The sequence below is a fragment of the Rattus norvegicus genome, chromosome 4 (assembly GCF_021556685.1).
Source record: "Rattus norvegicus strain SHRSP/BbbUtx chromosome 4, alternate assembly SHRSP_T2T, whole genome shotgun sequence".
Lineage (NCBI taxonomy): Eukaryota > Metazoa > Chordata > Mammalia > Rodentia > Muridae > Rattus > Rattus norvegicus.
In genome coordinates this window covers 81,943,616-81,964,428 of record NC_141537.1, presented here as the reverse complement: position 1 = coordinate 81,964,428, position 20,813 = coordinate 81,943,616, and the positions used below count along the sequence as shown (strand labels likewise).

General features: G+C 42.4%; 1 protein-coding gene across 5 annotated transcripts in view; it reads left to right on the top strand.

The window, feature by feature from the left end:
• Skap2 (src kinase associated phosphoprotein 2) overlaps nt 1-13,894 on the top strand; it is a 150,128-nt gene extending 136,234 nt beyond the window's left edge. For 2 of the 5 annotated variants that reach the window (XM_087655739.1, XM_087655741.1), the window contains exons 12-13: nt 12,959-13,059; nt 13,515-13,894. In XM_087655739.1, coding sequence (XP_087511865.1) covers nt 12,959-13,051 — 93 coding nt within the window. In that variant the 3' untranslated portion in view covers nt 13,052-13,059; nt 13,515-13,894. Of the gene's footprint in view, nt 1-12,958; nt 13,060-13,441 lie in introns of all 5 variants that reach the window. The other 3 variants (XM_087655738.1, XM_087655740.1, NM_130413.1) reach the window with 3 other exon arrangements.
• The last annotated feature ends 6,919 nt before the right edge of the window (nt 13,895-20,813 follow it).

Genomic DNA, 20,813 nt, shown 5'->3' with positions numbered 1-20,813 from the left:
CATCGTTATGTACATGAGAATCGCTGTTGCTGCTTTTTAAGATACTGGACTGTAGAAGCCACCAGCTCCAAGCGTCAGCTTCTGACGCTGCATATGAACTCCCTTAATTTTCATCCTAAAATTGTCCTTAGTGTACTGTAGGAATTTTTTTAATGTCTACTTTTTAAGATTATCTTAGCACAAAATCACGAATGAAAATGATTTAAATATAAGCAGAGAAATGTTACATAGGTCATAAGTCTAACACTTTAATGTGATTGAGCTGAGAAATATTTTGTTTATTTCAGAAAGATGATGTGAACTATTAGATACAAAGAGAAATTGAAAATAAGGTCACAAATTGGATTTTAACATTGTATGACTAGTACAGAAAGTCTTGACCCAGCGGATCATAGAGTCCTAGAGTGGGCACCTTAATGGAGATCGCCTGTACCCGGTGCAGAGACAGTACCTGAACTATATTATCTTGACGCCCAGGGTAGTTATTTTCTGTCCCTTCTACCTAATTCCATGCCGAATAAAGCATCCACAATACCAAGACACACTCTAGACACCAAGAATCCTAAAGACTAATCTATAAGCTCTCAGAGATTAGTGTGAAAAGAAATATTTACTAATAACTTAGTACCGGGAGCTGTGATCATGACTTACTGAGATGGCCAAAGCCAAGACTGGTCATGAACTCCAGTCAGCCTCCCAATGGCAGATCCATGCATTGCTATGGTATCGTACCTTCATGTCCACATGACAGCTTTTGGTTAAGTCTGTTATTAAACATGTAATTGTCCAAAGTTAAAACAGCAGCTTTTAAAGTGTATTATTTAACAGAAATAGCACTGTTTGGCCCAGTTCTTATCAGAAAACTTTCCTGAAATTCCTCCCAAATTTACTAACCTAACTGTTTAACCAATTTGGCTATGAGAATATTAAAATTAAAGGGTTGATTAACTTGTATTTGAAATTTCAGAGTCTAGGGATACATGGCATAACGTTGTATTCCTTTTGCACACATGTAGCTTGTAAAGCCCACATGGTTCTCTTCTTAAGGCCTTCTTCATGAGTCAGCTTGGCTGTAGGAAGCCCAGGCACCCACCCGGCAAAGTGGCCTGGACTCACATCCATCATTTCGTGTTCCTGGGAAATTAAAAGTGTAGTCCTAGTGTGCATTGTCCTTCCAGGATGCTGAGGGTAGAAGTTTAGTTCTCTTAAACCTGTTTAAGACCTTGGGTTAGATGTGGCCCAGCTCACAGGTAGCATTCACTTCTGTCTGAACATCTTAAATGCTGTTATCTGGGAGAGAACTGGCCTCCTCTTTCAGACCTTTGCAAGGTTTGATGTTCCAACAGCGTTGGGTTCCTTCTAGAGACAGCATTTTAGGAGAGGCTAATTGTGGTTTTTGAAAGAAGAGCCAAGAAAGAGGAACTTGTTAGTCACTGTATCTCCCCATAAATTAAATGATTGGGACTCACAGTCAGCAGCTGTGAACCTCAGAGAGGAAAGTCAGGGTGCATGGTTAGGATAAAGAGAACAGCCTCCCTTCTCTGTCCCAACATGGCTGCAGCCTTTGCTGAGCTATCTGCTTGCTTTGGAGTGTGTGTGAAGACTTCCTTTCTACCTCGCACTGTGCAGGTGCAGAATCACTGGACAGTCTCTCACATTGTAACCTATAGTTCTGCCCAAAGCTAGGTAGACACAGACCTTAAGTTAATACCATAACTGAATAATAAATTTGAGAACTCAAGAGTTTTCAGAAGAAAGCAATGGATTTCTAGATCAAGGTGGGACCAGTACTGTATATTTTTAGAAGGATAAGCTGTTGGTTCACTAGGTTAAAGGGCCTGCATTTATTTACTCTGAGAACCTGAGTTTAATCCCTGTGGAAGGAGAGAACTCTTCAGAAACTTGTACACATACACAGAAAGAAACGTCTAATTTGAATCTTTAAAAATATAAGTAGTATAAAAATAACTACCTTTTTCTATGACTACAAATTCGTTTAATCTTAGAGTATTAGCTAGATGTTTGTGGTGATGGCATGAAATTTTCACTGTTGTAATCTATTTTTTTACACCATCTAGTGGCTCAGAATGAGTGGTGCAGGTAATTGCCGCTAATGTGCACAATCAAAATGGTGTCATTAATTCAACTTTACATCTAGCTATGGGTAATACTTTCCCATCCCATGTCAATAAAGTATTAACATTAATCATGAAAAATTTTGTTCATCATTTTGAATTAAGTGTGGAAATTGTATAAAAAGAATATATTTTAAGGAATCTGGCATAATATTTGTGAAGACAGAAAATAAATACTTTGTAAGAAATTGATGTCATGACTTTTTTAATAACTAAAACTATTTAAAAGGTTTAAAAGAAATATAACTTGGGGTTGGGGATTTAGCTCAGTGGTAGAGCGCTTGCCTAGGAAGCGCAAGGCCCTGGGTTCGGTCCCCAGCTCCGAAAAAAAAGAAAAAAAAAAAAAAGAACCAAAAAAAAAAAAAAAAGAAATATAACTTAATCTTAAGAGGTGTACTGACTTTTAATGTAAAATATTCTCTGATTTGAGTTACTGCCCTCAAGTTTCTCAATTTTGATTATGTCCATTTTAAAAAGACAGCACAAAATAGTTTAAGGAAAGAGTTTTTAATACAACTATTAATTTTTAAATTTTTTTTATTTTAAAAAAATTAAATTTCCCTCCCTCCCTTCCTCCCTCCCTCCCTCCCTCCCTTCCTCCCTCCCTTCCTCCCTCTCTACCTCCCTTCCTCCCTCCCTCCCTTCCTCTCTCCCTCCCTCCCTCCCTCCCTTCCTTCCCTCTTCCATGGACGCCTTGCTGGCCAGTTGCTGTGCTCAGTTCGCTGCCGGATGACTTATTTTTGTTAAGTCTCTTTTGAGAGTTACACAGATCTTCACCACTACCACCTTTTTTTTCCTTCAGTGAAAATCAAATGCTACATACAATAAAGAGCTGGCACACACTCTGCCCTTCCCCCTTCCCTCTTTAACGTTTTCCAATTAGCAGCTGCCATGTGACCCTAGGGCTGAGCTAGCCCCTCCTTCAAATATCCGGCTTTTTTTTTTTGTTTCAACCTTTGAACCTCACTAATATAAATCTAAATTCTGTTTGCACTAAATGAAGACAGCACCTTTTTGCTTTATTGTTCTCTTTATATAATCTTGATGCTGTTTTCTTAATGAATTAAAATAATTCAGTATTTTAATATAGATTTAGAATTCTTTTTTTCTCCTACAAAAAAAAAAGAAACATATTTTCAGGAACAGGTGAAAGTATAATTTGAGATTTTTATAACTGTTTTGTGGGTGAGTTAACTCTGAAAATATACAGTGTGATCTCAGGATTTTGTTTTTAAGAAAGGAAAAGGCATATTAGCAGTAAAAATCTTTTAATTTTTAATTTCAGTTGTTTGTAGAAATCGAGTTGTTTGGAAAATCATGCTAAATATTCTGCTATTTCATCTCGATTTTATTTTTCCCAAACTGTGGACATTCGTTCCCTGGTGCTAATGGCGCTGTCCTCGAACCATGCTGGTGTAATACTCCCATTTCATCAGCAGGTCCCAGGCTGCACAGCAGCAGGCGGACCCTCTGCCTGTGCTCGGCTTTGGTCCTACTGCTCTGCCTTGCTGCTCTGGACTCACATCCTCCAGAGTTACCTTTCCATCTGAACTGGTTGGCACATTGCTAACCGCATCCTCATCCTCATCCTCACTTTTCAAGCCATAAATTGTTTTAAGAGAGCTGTTCTTCAGCAGGAAAGAGGGACGCCCCTTAAGGCTCTAGAATATTTTCTTTCTCCAGAGACATGCATGACTTTAGCTTTGCAGCCTTCAAAAAAACATATTTTCTTAAGACAAAATGGGAAATGTAGATAAGACAGTGGTCATGACTGCAGTAGATTGCATTTGAGGCTGTGTTGGCTGGAGGTTTAAGCAGTGCTTTATTTGTGTTTGGTTGATACTTCCCAGCGACTGGTTAATTGTGTCTGTCATTGAACATTTACTTCTTGTTAGAATACAAAGGTTTACTTAGTATGGCTTTTGGGCTTCAAATCTATAAAATAAACGAATCAAAAGTTTCACTGGCAAAGACAGAGGCATTGGGGGTTTTTGTTTGTTTGTTTGTTTGTTTGTTTTGCTTGTTTGTTTTAATATATAGTTCTCCTAGTTTCTCATTTGTGTTCATATGGCCCAGGGTAGCACGAATAGCATGGCCAACCACTGAAGACTGACCAGGACAGCTCAGGGGACAACCGTAGCTGACACTGAGTCCCCAAGTCATCCGTTCCTGCAGCCTTTTAGGAAGGAGGGGTGTTTTTTTCTTGTGATTCTGTTTGTTTGGACCTGACAGTGTTTTTGTTTCTGTGCTGTCCCTTTGGGTACTGGAACCCCATGTAACCTGCCTCCTCCTCCATGCCTGCCTCTCCAGTAATGGAGCACTCTGTTAATGCGCTCCAGCCCCACTTTTCCGAACAACGTTGTCAAGTGTTTCCTGTTTCCTCTCCCATAAGATGGAGGCAGCCTTCCCTTCTGGGACAAGGCTGACAGTGAAGGGGATGGGACTTTGGAGGCCCACTGGTGGCCCAGCCCTTATAGTGACTTGAAAGAGGGCGAGGAAGAAAACAGTGTCAGAGGTACCTGTGACCATGGAGGGGGCTGCCTTGGGAAGGAGCCAGGTGGCAGGGTCTACAGGAGTTTAATTCTGTGTTGTATAACCAAAAGTTTGCCAGAAGCAAACTAGAACCATAAAGAAAAGCATCACACTGTGCGCGCGTGTGCGTGTGTGTGTGTGTGTGTGTGTGTGTGTGTGTGTGTGTGTTAAATTGAACAATCTGTGGTCTCCTGTACCCTTTTTACCCAACCCCTACCTCAGAGCTCCCTGGCACAGTGCATGTCATTGTAAACTTTGCCTTTGCTCTTTTGTGACGTCCCCTTCATCTCTGTAGAATATGAAGCTAGGCATTCTTGGGAGGTTCTTAGGCAGGAGAGAGTAGAGACGGGAGACAGACTGCTGAGTTTAAAATCTTAGGGCTAGAGAGAAGGGTCAGCCATTAAGAGATTAAGAGCATTCACTGCTCTTGCAGAACCCGAATGATTCCCAGCTCCAAGTGGTTCACAGTAGCCTGAAACTCCAGCTTGGGGGTGATCCAACACCCCCGATTTCTGTAGACACCTGCATATGTGTGTGTATATCCACACATGCATACACAAAGTTATACGAATGGTTAGCTACTGTTTTAAGTAGAAAAGTTCAGGGGAACGTTCAGATCTTTTAATACTTACTCTTTTTGCAATATCAGATCCCCTTTTGTTTGCTTTTTTGTTACTTTGTTTAAGCACTCTGAACAAAAAAGAATGTGTTGAAAAGGCTTTCCTTCAGTTCACACTTCCAGGTCCGTCATTTAGGAAAGCCAGCGCAGAAACTGAAGCAGAACCCAGAGAAAGGCCACTTGCAGGTTCACCCACTGGATCAAGCTCTGCTACACTTCTTACGCAGCACAGACCCACCTGCCTAAGGAAGACGGTTCCTCTCCCAGTGGCCTGGGCCTTTGTATGTAGGGAGCCATCAGTAATGTCCCACAAACATGCTCACGGACCAGTTGATGGGGGCCGCCCTTCCCTGAGCTTTCTTCTCCCCAGGCCACTCCAGGCTGTGCTGCGTTGGAGGCGCAAGGCAGAGGCTTTGGAAGTGTTCTGCTTTGTTGTCGTTAGGCTTCTGGTATTTTGCTTTCATAATTTTTGGAAAGGGAAAAGAAATTGATCAGAGGTGAAGGAACATGGCAGTGTTGTAGGCGCTGCTCTGCACCCGCTTTGCATGGTACTTCATGGAGCATATCTGTGGTTCAGCCTTACAGGAAGTCCATGCCCGATAACGTTTCTGTGGAGGCTACCCACAGACAACTAATCCGGGCCATCTCCAGGAATCAATGCTGGCCCCACCCAAAATCCTCTGCAGTGCTGGCACTGTGTGGACCTCAGTTAAGAGGTTACCTTTTTTACTTTTTGTATCAAAACATTAATTCTAAGTATCTCAACTCATTTCTAAACAACCTAGTTGGTTGGTTTTCTTAATTAATGAATTTTAATTATTTATTTTTGATCAACAGCTACATATTAAACACTTTCTATGTAGAGTACTAGTTGAAGCTGGATCCAGAGAAGCTTTGAGTGGCTTCCCTTCCAGGATCCCGAGCTGGGTGGCAGAGACAAGGAGCCTGAGAAACAGAAAGTACTAATGAGCAGTCGTCTAGGCTGAGAGTGTCAGAGCAGAGGGAAGGCAGAGAGATAGCAAGCAGTGTCTCAGAAGGGTTCTAGGAGGCTGGAGCTAAACTACACCTTTACCTGTTCATTCAAGGAGTATCTAAGTCTTTGCTTGTTTTTTTGTCTGTTAGCCATAAACTCTGGTTCCCCAGTAGAGGATAGCCCCGATAGTCAGAGGTGCACAGGGAAACCACCCAAACTGTCCTTTCCAACCCAGTTTGCCCACTGCCTTCCCTCCTGTGCCTTGGGTGAGCCACACCTGCTCTCCCTGAAAAACAGACGTTTTCCTTTAAACTCTTCACACAGGCCTGTATTACTCTTTTCATTCCAACTGGACTCTCCACCTGCCTGATGTTTTTTTCTACATAAAACTGCAAACCCCACCATAGACTCATGCGCTTCCCCAAGTGTGACTTAGTGGTCAGTGTTAAGATCAGCTCCCCCCAACCTCGGTATCTTTCCTCACTCCCCCTCCCCCGTTCTCTTCCCCTCATCTCTCTCCTCCCTCTCCCTCCCCCGTTCTCTTCCCCCCATGTCTCTCCTCCCTCTCCCTCACCCGTGCCCCCCCCCATGTCTCTCCTCCCTCACCTTTCCTATTTCCCTCCTTCTTTGCTAATTTCATTCTGGACTTCCTGATGTGAAGTATTTTGTAGTTAGCTAATATCTCATATAATGACAAGTATTTTAAATGCATTTGCTAAATTATATTTAAACAATAGGAAAGAATTCTGGCTTCATAAGAAGATGATGGAATCACAGAGTTAGGAGAATGTTAGTACAAGCCCTTACTTTACAAGGGAAGAAATTAAGGCTCGACATAATCAGAGAAACCAAATAAAGACCAAGGATGGAAGGGCTTCACCCGTTGAGGCTTTCCACCATCATCATCTCGGAAAGCGTCTACAGCCAGGCTTGTACCTGCAGCCTGAGCTCCCTGGTAACCGAACTCAGAACAGAAGAGCCAGGGAGCTGAGGTTCCCTTCAGTCAAAAAAGGAGAGCCCTGACTTTGCCCAGCACTGTCTGCTTTGAAAAGCCACATTCTCCCAGGAACCTCTAGAACCTGCATTCGTGTGTGTGTGTGTGTGTGTGTGTGTGTGTGTGTGTGTGTGTGTGTGTGTGTGTGTATGTGTGTGTGTGTGTGTGTGTGTGTGTGTAAAACTAAGGTCTTCTACAAAGATCCCAGTGTATAATAACTCGATTTACTGATTTATATGAATATGAAGCTGAATTATTATAGTCTCGGTAAGAATAGAAGTATTACCGGGGTTGGGGATTTAGCTCAGTGGAAGAGCGCTTGCCTAGGAAGCGCAAGGCCCTGGGTTCGATCCCCAGCTCCGAAAAAAAGAAAAGAAAAAAAAAAAAGAATAGAAGTATTACAAGGCGAAAAGGAGCTTACCCAGAGTTACCCACTTCTGTTTACGACCAAGACAGGCAAGAAGACAGGAGAGAGCTCAAGAAGATGGGAGGAGCTGAAGACCCCACAGGCGCCTCCCGGGACGTTGCACCCCCTCCCCTCCCAGGCAGGGCTGTCAGTGCTTAGTCCTACTTAACTTACTTCTTCAGAAAAATGGAAGCACCTTGTTCCAAAGGAGACAGAAACCTTTCCTTCTAAAGATAAGGTGGAAGCTCTTTAGACAAAGCATCTCATGGGTGTTGTGGAAAACTCTAGCCAACCAGAGGCAGGAGCCCCATGCTTCAGCTTGCCCAAGTTCACTGTGTGCATAGATCAGAACAAGTGTTTGCTAAATAACTCTTAAATATATATATACATACACACACACACATGAAGAAAAGTATATTCCTATTATAAGTTAAATTTCTTTTCAAAGTTGGACACGTGGTGCACCATCCAGTGTGAGCATGGATCTGGGGTAGTTTCCAGTATCTAACGCACTGAGCATCTATTACATATGCAGTATCAAGGGCACCGAGAAGAGAGCGAGGCCGCACTCTGAGCTCAGATAGTTTGTTCTTTGCTGTTTGAGGAAATAAAACTGAGGTGTGTGAAATCCGCTGAGGAAGAAAAGCTCAGTTTGAGGTGAGATGTGTTAGTGTGGGTCAGATAATTCAGCACACAAGCCAAGCCATATGGCACTGAAGCAGACAGTTCTCAGCCGCTCACAGTCAGGTGGCACACAAAGGCCTGCACTGGAGCAGCGACAGCTGGACACGGTGGCATAGGTGAACCCAGGAGCGGTCAGGGAGATGTGGATTGGCAGGTGACAAACCCTGCCACTCCAGTCCTCTCTACTGAGCTTCACTCTGAGTCTCTGCTAGCCCAACATGTCAGTGAAGGATCAGGCAGGATGGCCATGTTGGTCGACAGCATTGTAACTTTTTACTGTAAAAACTTGAATTCAGTGTGTCAGGTCTCTGAGATGTAAAATAAATTTGTTAGGAAAATTAAATTTTTACTTCTCCATGTTTCTCCTGCTATTAAATGGAGTGGACGGTGCAAAACAAAAAAGAATTCTGTGAATTGGAGGAACTCAGTCACACCTGAGTTCTAAATGAGAAACCATCGATCTGGACCCACAGCTGTTGTGAATTCAGTGCAGTCGTAGAAAGCGCGCGCGCGCGCGCGCACACACACGCGCACACACACACACACACACACATGCGCACACACACACACACAAAGATAACCTTGAAGAAAGTCTTTATATGTTTAAAATATTAACTTAGTTTTTACCTGTTTTACGTGGCATAATTACCATATGTGGAAAATAAATGTTAAATCCACTGATTCTTAAATTCTCTGTGCATAATAGTCTGTGGATGAAATTGCTTTCATTTCACAGGGGCTCGCATGTTTTAGAGCATGGATGTATGCTCAGACAAAGGACATAGAGACTGCCCGGCACTTGAAGCACCTGTTGCCTTCAAACATGGCAGTAAGGGACTGAGACCCTAGACCCTGCCAGTGCTTTAGTTTTCTGTGAAGCAGATGTTGTTCATCCGGTTTGCAGAAAGGGTATTAACGTACTCAAGGAAGCAGGATCAGGCACACAAAGGGATTTAAGTGAATTTGGGGATCTTATTCAAGTGTAGAATGATGCACCAGCAGAGAGGAAGGCCGAGTTAATAAGCAGATGTGAACATGTGTTTACTGTTGTGTTCATCAAAACTGGTCCTTTCCCCAACCTTATTGCACAATCTCCTTATTGCCCAGTAAATAAATACCTATAAACAAATAAGATGACTTCAGTGGTTTGACAGCTGTGCCGTGGGAGTCAGATTGCAAGGTTCCTTGCCATCTTCCTATTATTTCCTGAATTATTAGGGGAATTTGACTTTGGGGCTCGCCTCTTGGACTGCCCTGTTACATTTTGCCTGGAAGCCATCCATTTCTCAGATAGCGAATTCCTTCTGAGGGCTCTTTTTATACAGTGAGCATCACGGCACCTCTGCATCTTGATAGCATTGCTGCGGGAGGAGAACGCAGCTTTGTGTCAGTAATTACCTCACATTGTCAGAAGCTGACTGCAGGCCTCTTCCCAGTGATAACAGAATAACCACACAATGTAGCTTTATAGCACATGATTAATAGAAAATAATTACACGTCCTACAAAGGGATGCAATATTTCTTATAAATTGACTAAAATGGTTTCCTGTAGATTAAAGGACTCTTCATTATTTTATCAGTCCTCCTGAGGTACAATCACTTGCCTATGTTAGCATTTCAGTTGATGGTAGGAGCCAAGTAGGGTGAAGGATGCCAGATGGCAGACCTCGTACCTGAGATCCTGACGCCGTGATGCTTCCGGACCTGTCAGGGCCCACATGGCAGTCTGGTATGGGCCTCTCCTCTTTCCCTCCCCCAACACACACTCTCTCTCTCTCTCTCTCTCTCTCTCTCTCTGTCCTTTATTATTAAGGTTTGAGGGGTGTTTTTTAAATGATCCATCTGTGACTTAAGACAACACGGTATTTATCAATGGCGTTATTTCCAACCGTTAAGCGATCTATCATTCGTAATCACATATGTTTGGGCAAAGAGGCCGGCTTTCTGTTTTGGAAGGAAACCTTGCATGATGTTGAATCTTGAGGCTAAAGTTTAGTCCAAGGAACATTTTCATCCCCGTCTATGGGATGCAGATGGTTTCATTGGGATTCATGTTGCTCAAGAGGCCGGTGCGGAGGATGGCGGAGGGTGCGAGGACTGCTCCTGTTTGCAGTCTTCAGTGCACAGCTGTACATCTGCCTTCGAGGTTTTTTTGTCTCGCTATATTTTATCTTATGTCTTCATTTCACACAGGAGTATTATGTGGAATTATTTATAATATAAAGTCAGAAATAATTCTGATTTTTATTCTTACCATTTTCTGAATATGATCCGATATTTTAGAGTACTTTCATGAGGTATGTACTTCATACATTTGGGGATTATTTTAAATTAAGTGAAGCACTTAGGATTACTTATTGTAACATTTTTCTTTCTCTCTGGAATGTTCCGTGTAAGGGATCTGTTTCCAGCTGAGAAAGCTCCTCTCTACCGCCTGCTACTGTCCATTCTAGCTAATTACCCTTACCTCTGGACCACACAGAGCACCCGACTTTCTCAAGTAAAATCTCTTATCTTAATTTGAGGATTTATGCTCTTTGGGGAGTAATAATAGGTCCTTAGTCCACAGTGCTGATTATAGCCAAAGTAGATATTATAAAGTTCTCTGAGTTGCCATCGGCTTCCAGGCTGAGCGCCATTCCTTGGCTGCAGGTTCAGGTCGTGGTCTGCCCTCCCACTGGGTGCTGTCTGTGTCTCCTAATGGCTGGCTAGACCCTTTGCTCTTCTGTTTTCATCAGCTGAGGGGAAAATCTAAGGCTGATCTTGGGTAAAAGCTTTCACTCCCACCCAGACTTACCCCATGAGTCCATGCTGATATCTTACAGTGCAGACCTTTGATCTGTAAAGTATCTTTGTTTTGTTAAGCATTGGGCTCCAATTGTATTCATTGCCTTAAAAACTGAAAAGGGCAATTTTCCCAGGTGCCTTCCAGGTACTGTGATTGCTAGTCTAGTTTCCAGTAAGTTGATATTCCTTTTCATAAATGTGCCTTGTGTAGATGACGCGTGTCATGGCCGAGTTCTGGACCGAGCCCTTATTGCTTAGACAGTTTTGTCCACTAAAGTTACAATTTCCTCACACTATCAGTGAGCTTTACACTTAACACCTTTATTCCACCCCCTCAAGAATCAAGGCTGTACTCTTATTAGAACAAGAAATACGGACGGGGTGAACCTTTCTGCCCCCTCTCCTTCCCCCTTTGTTCTTTGAATAAGCCTAATTCTGCTACTGCCCACCACTTTAAAAGCACTCATAGATTTTATCCTTTAATTTATAGGTAGACTGTCTGTCAATACATACATGCTAATGTTGCTACATTTGTATTGAAGAATAGCATAATTTTCCTTGCAGTGGTCAATAGCATACAAATCAATATGAATGTTAAGTCTGCATGTCTATCAACCCTCCCTTCCCTGCACATAACTCAGCGTGCATATATGCACATTTATCTATGACTCAGACGTTGGAAAATCATAACCTATTGAATTACTTTGGGGATTGATTTTAAAAATTTATCTTATATGAAAAATTAAATTTGGGTCTTAATGCTTGTGCAGAGTATTGCTTTTGGAAGATATTATTCTTGAAACTTGTAATTCATTTTACTTGTTTGTATCTCACTAAACATAAATAAATTTGAGATAAAAATCCATTAGTCAATCTGGCAGACAGAGGCCGGTTAAGGAGGGTTCACAGTGCCTAAAGCAATGGTGTGTCTGTCAGTGGGGAATGGAGGCGAGAAGAGGAGGGCCAGGTTTGTTTATCTCACATTGTAACCTGCAGAGCACCTCATCAGTCACTCTGTCCACAGAGTGATATTGTGCCTTTCAAACCAGAGGGACTTTCGTTTCCTATTGATCCTCCTTCTGCGAGCAGACCGAACCACACCTTCAACTTTCCTCCCAAGTTCAGGCAGTCCAGGATGGGAGAGACAGTGAAAGCTCTGGGATATTATGTTCAGGGAATCCGTTTGCGAGTTACTTTGCATTGGTGTTCGTGAATTTTTAATTTTAGTATTTTCCTATTCTCCACTTAACTCAGCTTTAAATGGACTAGATTTTCTGAAGAAGGGGTGCCCCCCTGAATTCTAAACCACTTAAGTTTAATTAGGACTTACTGGTTTGCTCTCGTGCTCCTATCCCCACAAGTGACTTTCATCCTTGCTAGATAGATAAGCTGCCTGAAGGCACATTGCAGCTCTGGCCTTAGGGTACCCAAGGCTGCACAGTCTAGAGAGAATGGGAACCCCAGAAACTAGCTCCTGCCACACTCATTTCCCACGCTCTTCCCTGAGTGACTGCTTTCTGCAGTCTGCCCAGTAATGAAAACATTTTATGTTGTACAGTAATGTAAATTCATGCCAACAGCAACAGGTCTCGCTTCATTTTCTGTTTCTTTTTGTTTGCTTGTTGTTCTGTTTGTTTGGGGGACTTTTGTTGTTTGTTTCTTTTAGTTTGGTTTGGTTTGTCCAAAAGCATAAAAGATGTAAATGTTTCCGTTTGCAGCTCCAGCACTAGTAGCTTTATAAAAAGAAACATTTCTAAGAAGTTGCATACAAACAATACTGTGCTTACCCCAACCTCCTGGTTAATACTGCATATTGTTTTCAATTAGGAATACAATAGATATGGCTGGTGGGTAGGAGAAATGCAGGGAGCCATTGGCTTGGTGCCTAAAGCCTACCTAATGGAGATGTATGATATTTGAGAGTCTGGGTAAGTACATTTTAATCCAATATTCTGTAATAGCTCTTCTGTTCTTGCTCTCTTCCTTGAGTCTTTGCCTTTTTAAGTCTTTGTAGTTTTCTGAAAGCATAAGTGTGGTGCCCCAAATCTGTTTTTGTTTTTGTTTTATTTTGTTTTGCTTCAGCTTTAATTTTTAAAAATAACGCCAGAGAATTTACTTTGGAAGTGAACGGATTATTTAGAGAAAGTTCCTTTGATAACAGCCAGCTATGTTTGCAAACCTCCTCCTGTCGACTGAAATGCCACCTCTATGGGCTTCCTGAAGAAATTAAACAAAACCTGTTGAGCAAATATTCACTTTTGTTTGGCTAAGAATGTTTTTGTTTTGTTTTGTTTTGTTTTTTTGCCTAAGCAGGAGAAATAAATCAACATTTCTACTGAAGAAAACAAAACTTAAATGTAGCTTTCCCCTTTTGCTGGCACAGAAGTCTGTCCATCTGCAAGCGCTTTGGAACACAGACTGCCTGGAGCCACCTTCCTTTGGGAGACCTTCCTGCCTCAGCTGTCGTCCTGTGTCGTCATTCACTAAAGCTCCTGACGTCAGATTAAGCAAGCAGTGATGGGTTACATTAGAGACAAGCCGCAGAGATAAGGCCTGTTGCTGTTTCGCAGATAATGATGAGTTTTAATTTACCCACTGGTTTGTATGGGGAATTCATTGTGATTGTATCTGAATCTTAGTCATTGAAGCCACCACTGAAGGTTGCTGTTTCTCGTAGTCACTGGGTTATTTTTAGAGTGCCACATATAATTTCCTAAACTTTGTACATTTTGAGTCAATAATAAAGACTTCGTTAAAGCTGTATAGATGACTTAGCTTGGTACTTTATTCTTCCTAGAGTAATAACATGTTTTCATTAAAGAAGTTGTACGGACTCACAGGTTTACCTACTGCTAGGTAAGAAAGCGAAAACGATCACTTGCAGCCTGCTGTCAGCCCCTGCACAGAGCAAACCAGAGCTGGGTTTCTGAAAGCACTTGGGTATCCTAATTTGATGATGAGCTTGTCAGTGTTTCCTAATGTAATTTTATTTAAATTTAATGAAATCAAAGATTCATAAGAAACCCCGTTTTACCACTAATACAATGGTATAAACAACTTGAGCATGTTTTCAGAGTCCGAGGGCGCGCCAGGTACTCTCTGAGCGCTCTGACTCTTCCTGGCAGAGTCCTGTCGCAGTCCCGGCCTACAGCAGCCCTGGCGGAAGCTCCTGTGAGCGTCTCTGAACCAAATGGAAAAGAATGGTAACAGGTCCCAGCAGGGGAAGGGAAGTGAAGGCCGACCTGCTGTCTGATACTATTTGTTGCTGCATGGGTAAGGTTTGCAGAATCCTGACAGTGGTCTTTCATATAATGTTAAAATCAGAGCATTCCCAATCATCTAGAGACGCCACGATAGCCTTACTCTGTATTAAACGCACTAGTGACTAGATATTTTGGAGTAAATGGAATCTACTCTTGAATCATTCTTTAGCAGGCCCTCACTTAAGCTTAACTTTTCAGGTGGGAATGAAAATAGGCCAATAATATTTTTTAATTCTGCACTATTTACAAGCAATAGTAAAGAGTGTTTATTTTACTGTTTATTTTACTGTCATATTATACATACTGTGATCACTCATTTTCCAAAGTAAAAGAAAAAACAAATCTTAAGTTGACCCGTGTAGACATAGTCCGAGTTTTCAGAAACTGCATTTGTACGGTTACCCATTTCCTACTAAAGTGTCATCTAAATAGGTTGAAATCATCTTGGCAAAATTTGGCAGGCAGAAATGAATTCAGTGGGCCGCCTTTCAGAGGCTGACTGAGCCTGCATGGTGGAGACAGGCAAAGCCTGTGCTGTGGTTACAGGTTTGGTGCCTTTAAGTTAAGGAGCCAGCAGATGGCAGCAGCTGTCATCTGCACACGGACACACTTGAGGACCCCCTCCCCCACGCCAGCCGTCCAAGAAGCAGGTTTGTGTCTCCTTTTCCAGTTAAGCCAGGAGAGGGAGTCCTTTGCCAACTGATGGCCAACGTTTCCAGCACAGAAGCTGCTTCTGTCCACAGCCTCTGGCCTTTGTTCTTTTTTTTTAACTCGAATATACACGGGAGGTAGAAGATGGGAACCAAAGGCCTTTAAATCTGGGAGAGATGAGAAAAACTGCCGCTCCCCGTGCTGCAAGTGTGCCTTTCTGTTCAGTCGGTAAACTCATCTTTGTGCTGTGAGGAAGTTTCTCTCTACCCTTGACAGTACATCACATTCTCCTCAAGATCATAATAACATCATTAATGTGAATTTAAACAACGCGGCTTGTTAGAAAACATGCTAATTGTTATGTTCTCATTATGTTTGCATAGCTTTTATTTGTTTTCCTATGAACGGTTAGAGAGCTAATTTTTCTGAAAGGTGATTGTGAGTCATATTTTATATGGCATTTTGCTTGATCGTTTGCTCCGCACTGAATTTGTACTCCGTCGCCATTAGATCTTACAATAATGTTCCACTCTGCAAATTTTTAAGGTTCAAATAAAGTTTAATTGTTTGCAAACTGTTATGATGCTAATAATTCAACAGCCTGCTGTGTTACTAATGAAATTACTTTGTTATGATTAATTTGGAGAGTAGTGTGTTGATTGTAGTAATTAGGCACAACAAGGTGAAGTAAATGACGCTAATGCCATCTGGCCTCCGCGCCCAGTGAAGACATGAAGTAGGGCTGTCATTTGAGTCGATTCAGAGAAGTAAGCATCACACACGACTCCCATTTCGGTAGGCTTTGCGCTTAACCACCTCGCACTCCATTCCGGTTGGACCACTTTTCGGCACGTGACACTTTTTTACTGAAGGTGGTGTTGGTTGTCCAGCAGTTGTTGTGAATACTTGGTTTTAAGCTAATTATTCTAATTGTGATTCAATTACAGGTAATTACATGCAGTACATAGGATCATAGGGGGGAAATCACTTTTCAACCATCTGTAGGTAGAGTAGGTACATGTGGGCCTTTTTATTTTCTGTCAGTGTCTAAACACTTTGGACCTAGCCCTTGACAAATAGCACAGCTCCCTTCCGGTTGTTTCCAAGTGTTTGTCTTTACTGGTGGAGTCTTCTCTTATTGCTTAGATACAACCCTGAGATGTAGTGCAGCCTGGCGCAGGGCAGATGGTCTCCAGTAACTACCTATGAACTGCTTTGATGCCCTACAATAGGTCAAGACTTAAGATATAAGAAAAGGGGGAAGAAGGTGGTATTTGATCTCTGTATCCAGAAACACGGAAACCAAACCACCACAGCCCTCAGACAGCTAGGACATCTGCTTTCCAAGGACGCTCCTAGTGAGCAGCCGGTCCTCTTCACTGAGGCTTTAGCAGTTGGGCCCTGACTACATCAACAGGAGCACTGAGTTTCAGTTACCAAGTATGGCGAGCACGAGTGTAGGTGACTTGGAAATCTAGCTATGGCACTGTGCTAGCCCTGTGTTCAAGGTTGTGTGACTTTTTCAAATGAGAGGCACAGGTGGCCCAAAGCCCGGGGAGCAGGCGTGTAACTGCTGTTTAAGAGCATCCCACTGCCTTCCTTCCCCTCAGGCAATGTCAGAAGAGCCTGCTCCTACCGGGTAGATTTTCACCTTGGGTGGATCTGCTGAGAGTTTCAGAGTCAAGTGTTGTGGTACTTGCCTGTGACAGAGGCAAACATACAAAAGTCCCAGCCAGTCTGGGCTACATAGCATCATCCTGTGTTAAAAGGGATTGGTGAAGAAAAATCCTGAGAGAAAAAGTTTCACAGGTCAAATTATAATGCAATTATTGTGCTTAAAAATAAACCAAAACCAAAAGCAAAAAACCTCTACCCTCTGTCTTCTCAAGTCATATGATCCTGTTAACGTGGATGTTTTATGGCCCCTTAGAGGAGAGGAGACCCTGAGCAAGCCAAACCCTTGCTTAGCTTCAACCCATAACTTTTGGGATGGGATTGGGCACACCAAACAGTTGTGCACATGGCAAAGCTGCAGAGACAGACATCTCCCCAAGTCCTGAAGTGTTTCCTTAACATCTTCACTTCGGATGCCGTTCTCCCAGGAATCTCTCCTCGGTTTGAGGGGTTTCCTTTTTATTACCCATTACTCAAATGGTAATATAATACTGTGTTTGTCTTTTCTGTTTATTGGCCTCTATTTTTCATATAAAAATATCACTCCTGATAGGGTAAAAGCAGGTGCCGCGTGAAGCTCGAACAGCAAGTTAGCTCTCATTTGAGGAAAAAGTCACACGGGTTACTCAAAAGAAGGAAATTAATAACACCAACCCTGGCCAATTACAAAGAGATTCCTCAGACTAGGGTGGGGTTCCCACAGATAAGCTGATCCCCATACTCTGCCTTCCTCTTCCAGCTCCGTACAGTCTGTATAAAACTGCTCTGTCTTCACCTGTCATGTTCAATGGGGTGACAACAATTTCATAATAGCTGACTTTACTGTTTCCTGTGCTCTGTGCTTTTTTACAATTCTCACAACAGCCCTGGTGGCTTCTGTTTGCCACTTGCTTCCTGACCACAGTCACCTACACTCTTGCTAACTGACCAACCCAGCACTCATGTTGATGTAGTTAGGGGCCCAGATGCTAAAGCCCCAGCGAAGAGGACCAATTGCTCGCTAAGAGCATCCTCAGAAATCTTGTCTCAAGGTCCTAGGAAGTAATTTACTTGGCCAAGTCCAGCACCTACACCCCTTCCCCTGAATTCAGTACCATTGGACTAAGAAGTACTGTGAGGGATTCACGCGGTGCACACAGTAGGTGCACACACTCAGCCTACACATGTGGAGGCACCACTCTATGCATGGACAAGCAGACAGCTGAATTCAGCTCCTCTCCCAGTGAAAGCCGTAATAAGCAGAGCACATGGAAAGCAGCCCCAGAGAAGGCTGCGCAGTGGACTGCTTCTGTCTCAGGTATTTGTTCTGGGTGAATAGATCTTATTAGGTAGAGCTGTTGTTGCTGTTGTTGTTGCTGTTGTTGTTGTTGTTGTTTTAAGCCAGTGTAAATGTTACTTATAAACTGTTCAGTCCTTAAAATTGCCAAACGTTATAAAATCATCTTGTAACTGATAGCAACATTCTGAGGTAAGAATTTGTCTTAAGAAATTTTGTGGGACTCTCTGGTACTTAGCTGCTGGTCAGTATGAACATGAAGTCTTGTTCTGTAAGTACACACATACAAAGTATCTTGTACACGGCTTCCCCAATAAAGGTTTCTGATGCAATTTTTAAAGAAAGGACTATCTATCTATCTATCTATCTATCTATCTATCTATCTATCTATCTATCTGTGATCAGAGTGGTGGGATAGGGAGCAAAAAGATTATTAGAGGAGGAGCCAGCATTCACAGTGTCTCTCTGAAATTTAACCAAAGGATTGAATCAAATCAAATCCTTCATAGTTGAAGATAATAGTGTATTTCTCTTCTGATGAGTTCTTTGAAATATTTACATGACTGGCACCCACAGTGTTTTCCTTTCCTAGGTAGAGTGAATGACTTTGCATTGTCCTGATAGCCAAGGACAGCCGGATGACCAAACAGGTCTAGTTGGTATAAAGCAAGCTGTCCTCCACAGGTGAATACCCTGTTCATTCCTACTTCCCAGATCAAATGCCCGTGGCCTGGAGCATCCGTCACTCCTTCCTTCCCTTGGACTTTCTTCCTCCTCTTTGGGCTTTCCCAAGGAGTTAAATCACACGAGGCTTAAGCCATGACAGCTCTCGTCACTTTGTTCTATACACTAAATCTAGCAAAGCCAATATACATAACTGTTGAGCCCTGAGTCCTGAACTGAAGGCTCAGCATGGCTGCTGTGAGTGGGGCAGCTGTCTCACCTGTGGCTTTGGCTGCCCAGTGACTTCACTTCCTTCTTTATTGTCATCTCTGTGCTTGCTATTTCTCTTCCTATCTAATTAAATGATCCCACTTTGAATAATTACATTTAAGAGCTGACAGCAGAAGAAGGGCATCTCAAACGCAGAGTTGGGCAGCCTTTCCTAAGTACAGTCCTAGTGAGTGAAACAGAATGGAGCACAGGGAATAAGAGCTCCTGCTGCAGCTCTTAGCAGGCCAAGCCACAGACCATGGCCTGAGACTAAGAGACAAGCAGCTCTTGATTTTGTTGTGTCTCCCCTTGAGTGCTGTCCAGGACACAGACAATTGTTTTTCTTGTGTATTACTTCAGAGGGTGAGGAAAGGACGTGTAAGGGCCTGAATATTGCTCGGACAAGGAGGTTGATTTTTATATCCATTTTTTTTTAATTGAAAAAGTTTTCTGAACTCCTTGTGGCTACTGAATTACTTGAGAGGAGTAAAGGGGTGTGTGTGAATAATCTCTCGCACAGTTACTGCCATTTATAGTAAACCAAATTCTAGAAGTCAAGAGTGACTGGTTAGGGATGAACACTCTTCCTGGGGGTAGGGACAGACCTCAGGTAACAGTGAGGAGCAAGGAGAGCACAGGACAGAGTCACCAGGTCCTCCCTGACTGCCTAGTGCCCCCAATCCTTCCTGCTGACTGCTTGTGCTCCCTATTCATCACCCCCTCCTATTTTAGGCAAAGCTTGAGACTGGGCTCAAGGGAGATGAGTATTTGGAGGGATCTGAGAAATCCAGAACAGCGTCAGACATGACTTTGCTGCCATTGAAGACCTGAGAACTGAAATGGAAGTGGTAAGGGGACAGGAAGCAAGCACGTCCAGGCTGCAGTTCTTGCAATATGCAGTGCTGGCTTTGGTGGTTTGTAAGCATTGATGTCCGCCATCCTAGAGAACTAGAGATGGAGTTCCCCCATCTGTTTTTAAATCAAGCTTCCACTCGATAGTCAATTTCTATGAATGGAAATTTCAAAACTACATGTGACCTCTGTCTGTAAAGTTTATAAATAAACTGATATTAAAAGCCATGAATTTGTTCCACAGTCTCTTTTGTGATGCATTAGAGCATTTTTTAAATGTTCCGGGAAAAGGAAACAGATGCTCTGAGGAAAATCTTCTCACAGCTTCCCTTACTCTGATGCCTGTTAGTAAATTGTGCCTGCGTGTTTGTGTGCAAGCTACTCTTCCCAAGGCCCGAGTTTTCTTGTGGATGGCTGTGCACGAGATGCTTTGGTCTGACTGAAGTCGTCGGTAGTGAAGCACTAGTCTTAGTTTGTAGTTTGTGAAAGTCAAAGACGAGAAATAAGGGAAAACCAGAACCTCATTGCATGTAACCTCAAAGCTTTAATGTTAGAACTTTAGGCAAAGCTAATAAAAAATGCAAAGGACCCCTAAATAATTTAAATCATCTAAAAATTAAGCATATTCCTTTGAATAATAATGGCCTTCATGATCTGATTTGTTTAAAAAAAATCATTTCTCATGTCTAGAGTTACTTAGAGTATGGCTATCAAAGTCCATCAGAGTTTATTTAAGATTATTAAATATATTTGTTATGATCATACAGACTCACTAAAGTGAGTCTTGTTTTTTTGTTGTTGTTTTGTTTGTTTGTTTGTTTGTTTGTTTTAATTCTTATAGTTGTGATCCATAGTATTGTTGCATAAGACATAATTCCAGGGACATGTCTGTTAATATCATTGTAGTATGGAGTTAATTTTTAACACTTTCCCTTAAAAGCCCAATTTGCGATCTCACTCCTTAATTACTTTAAACCGTTATTAGCAAGTCCCATCGGCTGAAAAACAAACCAAAAAGGCCCTGTTCCTGCCT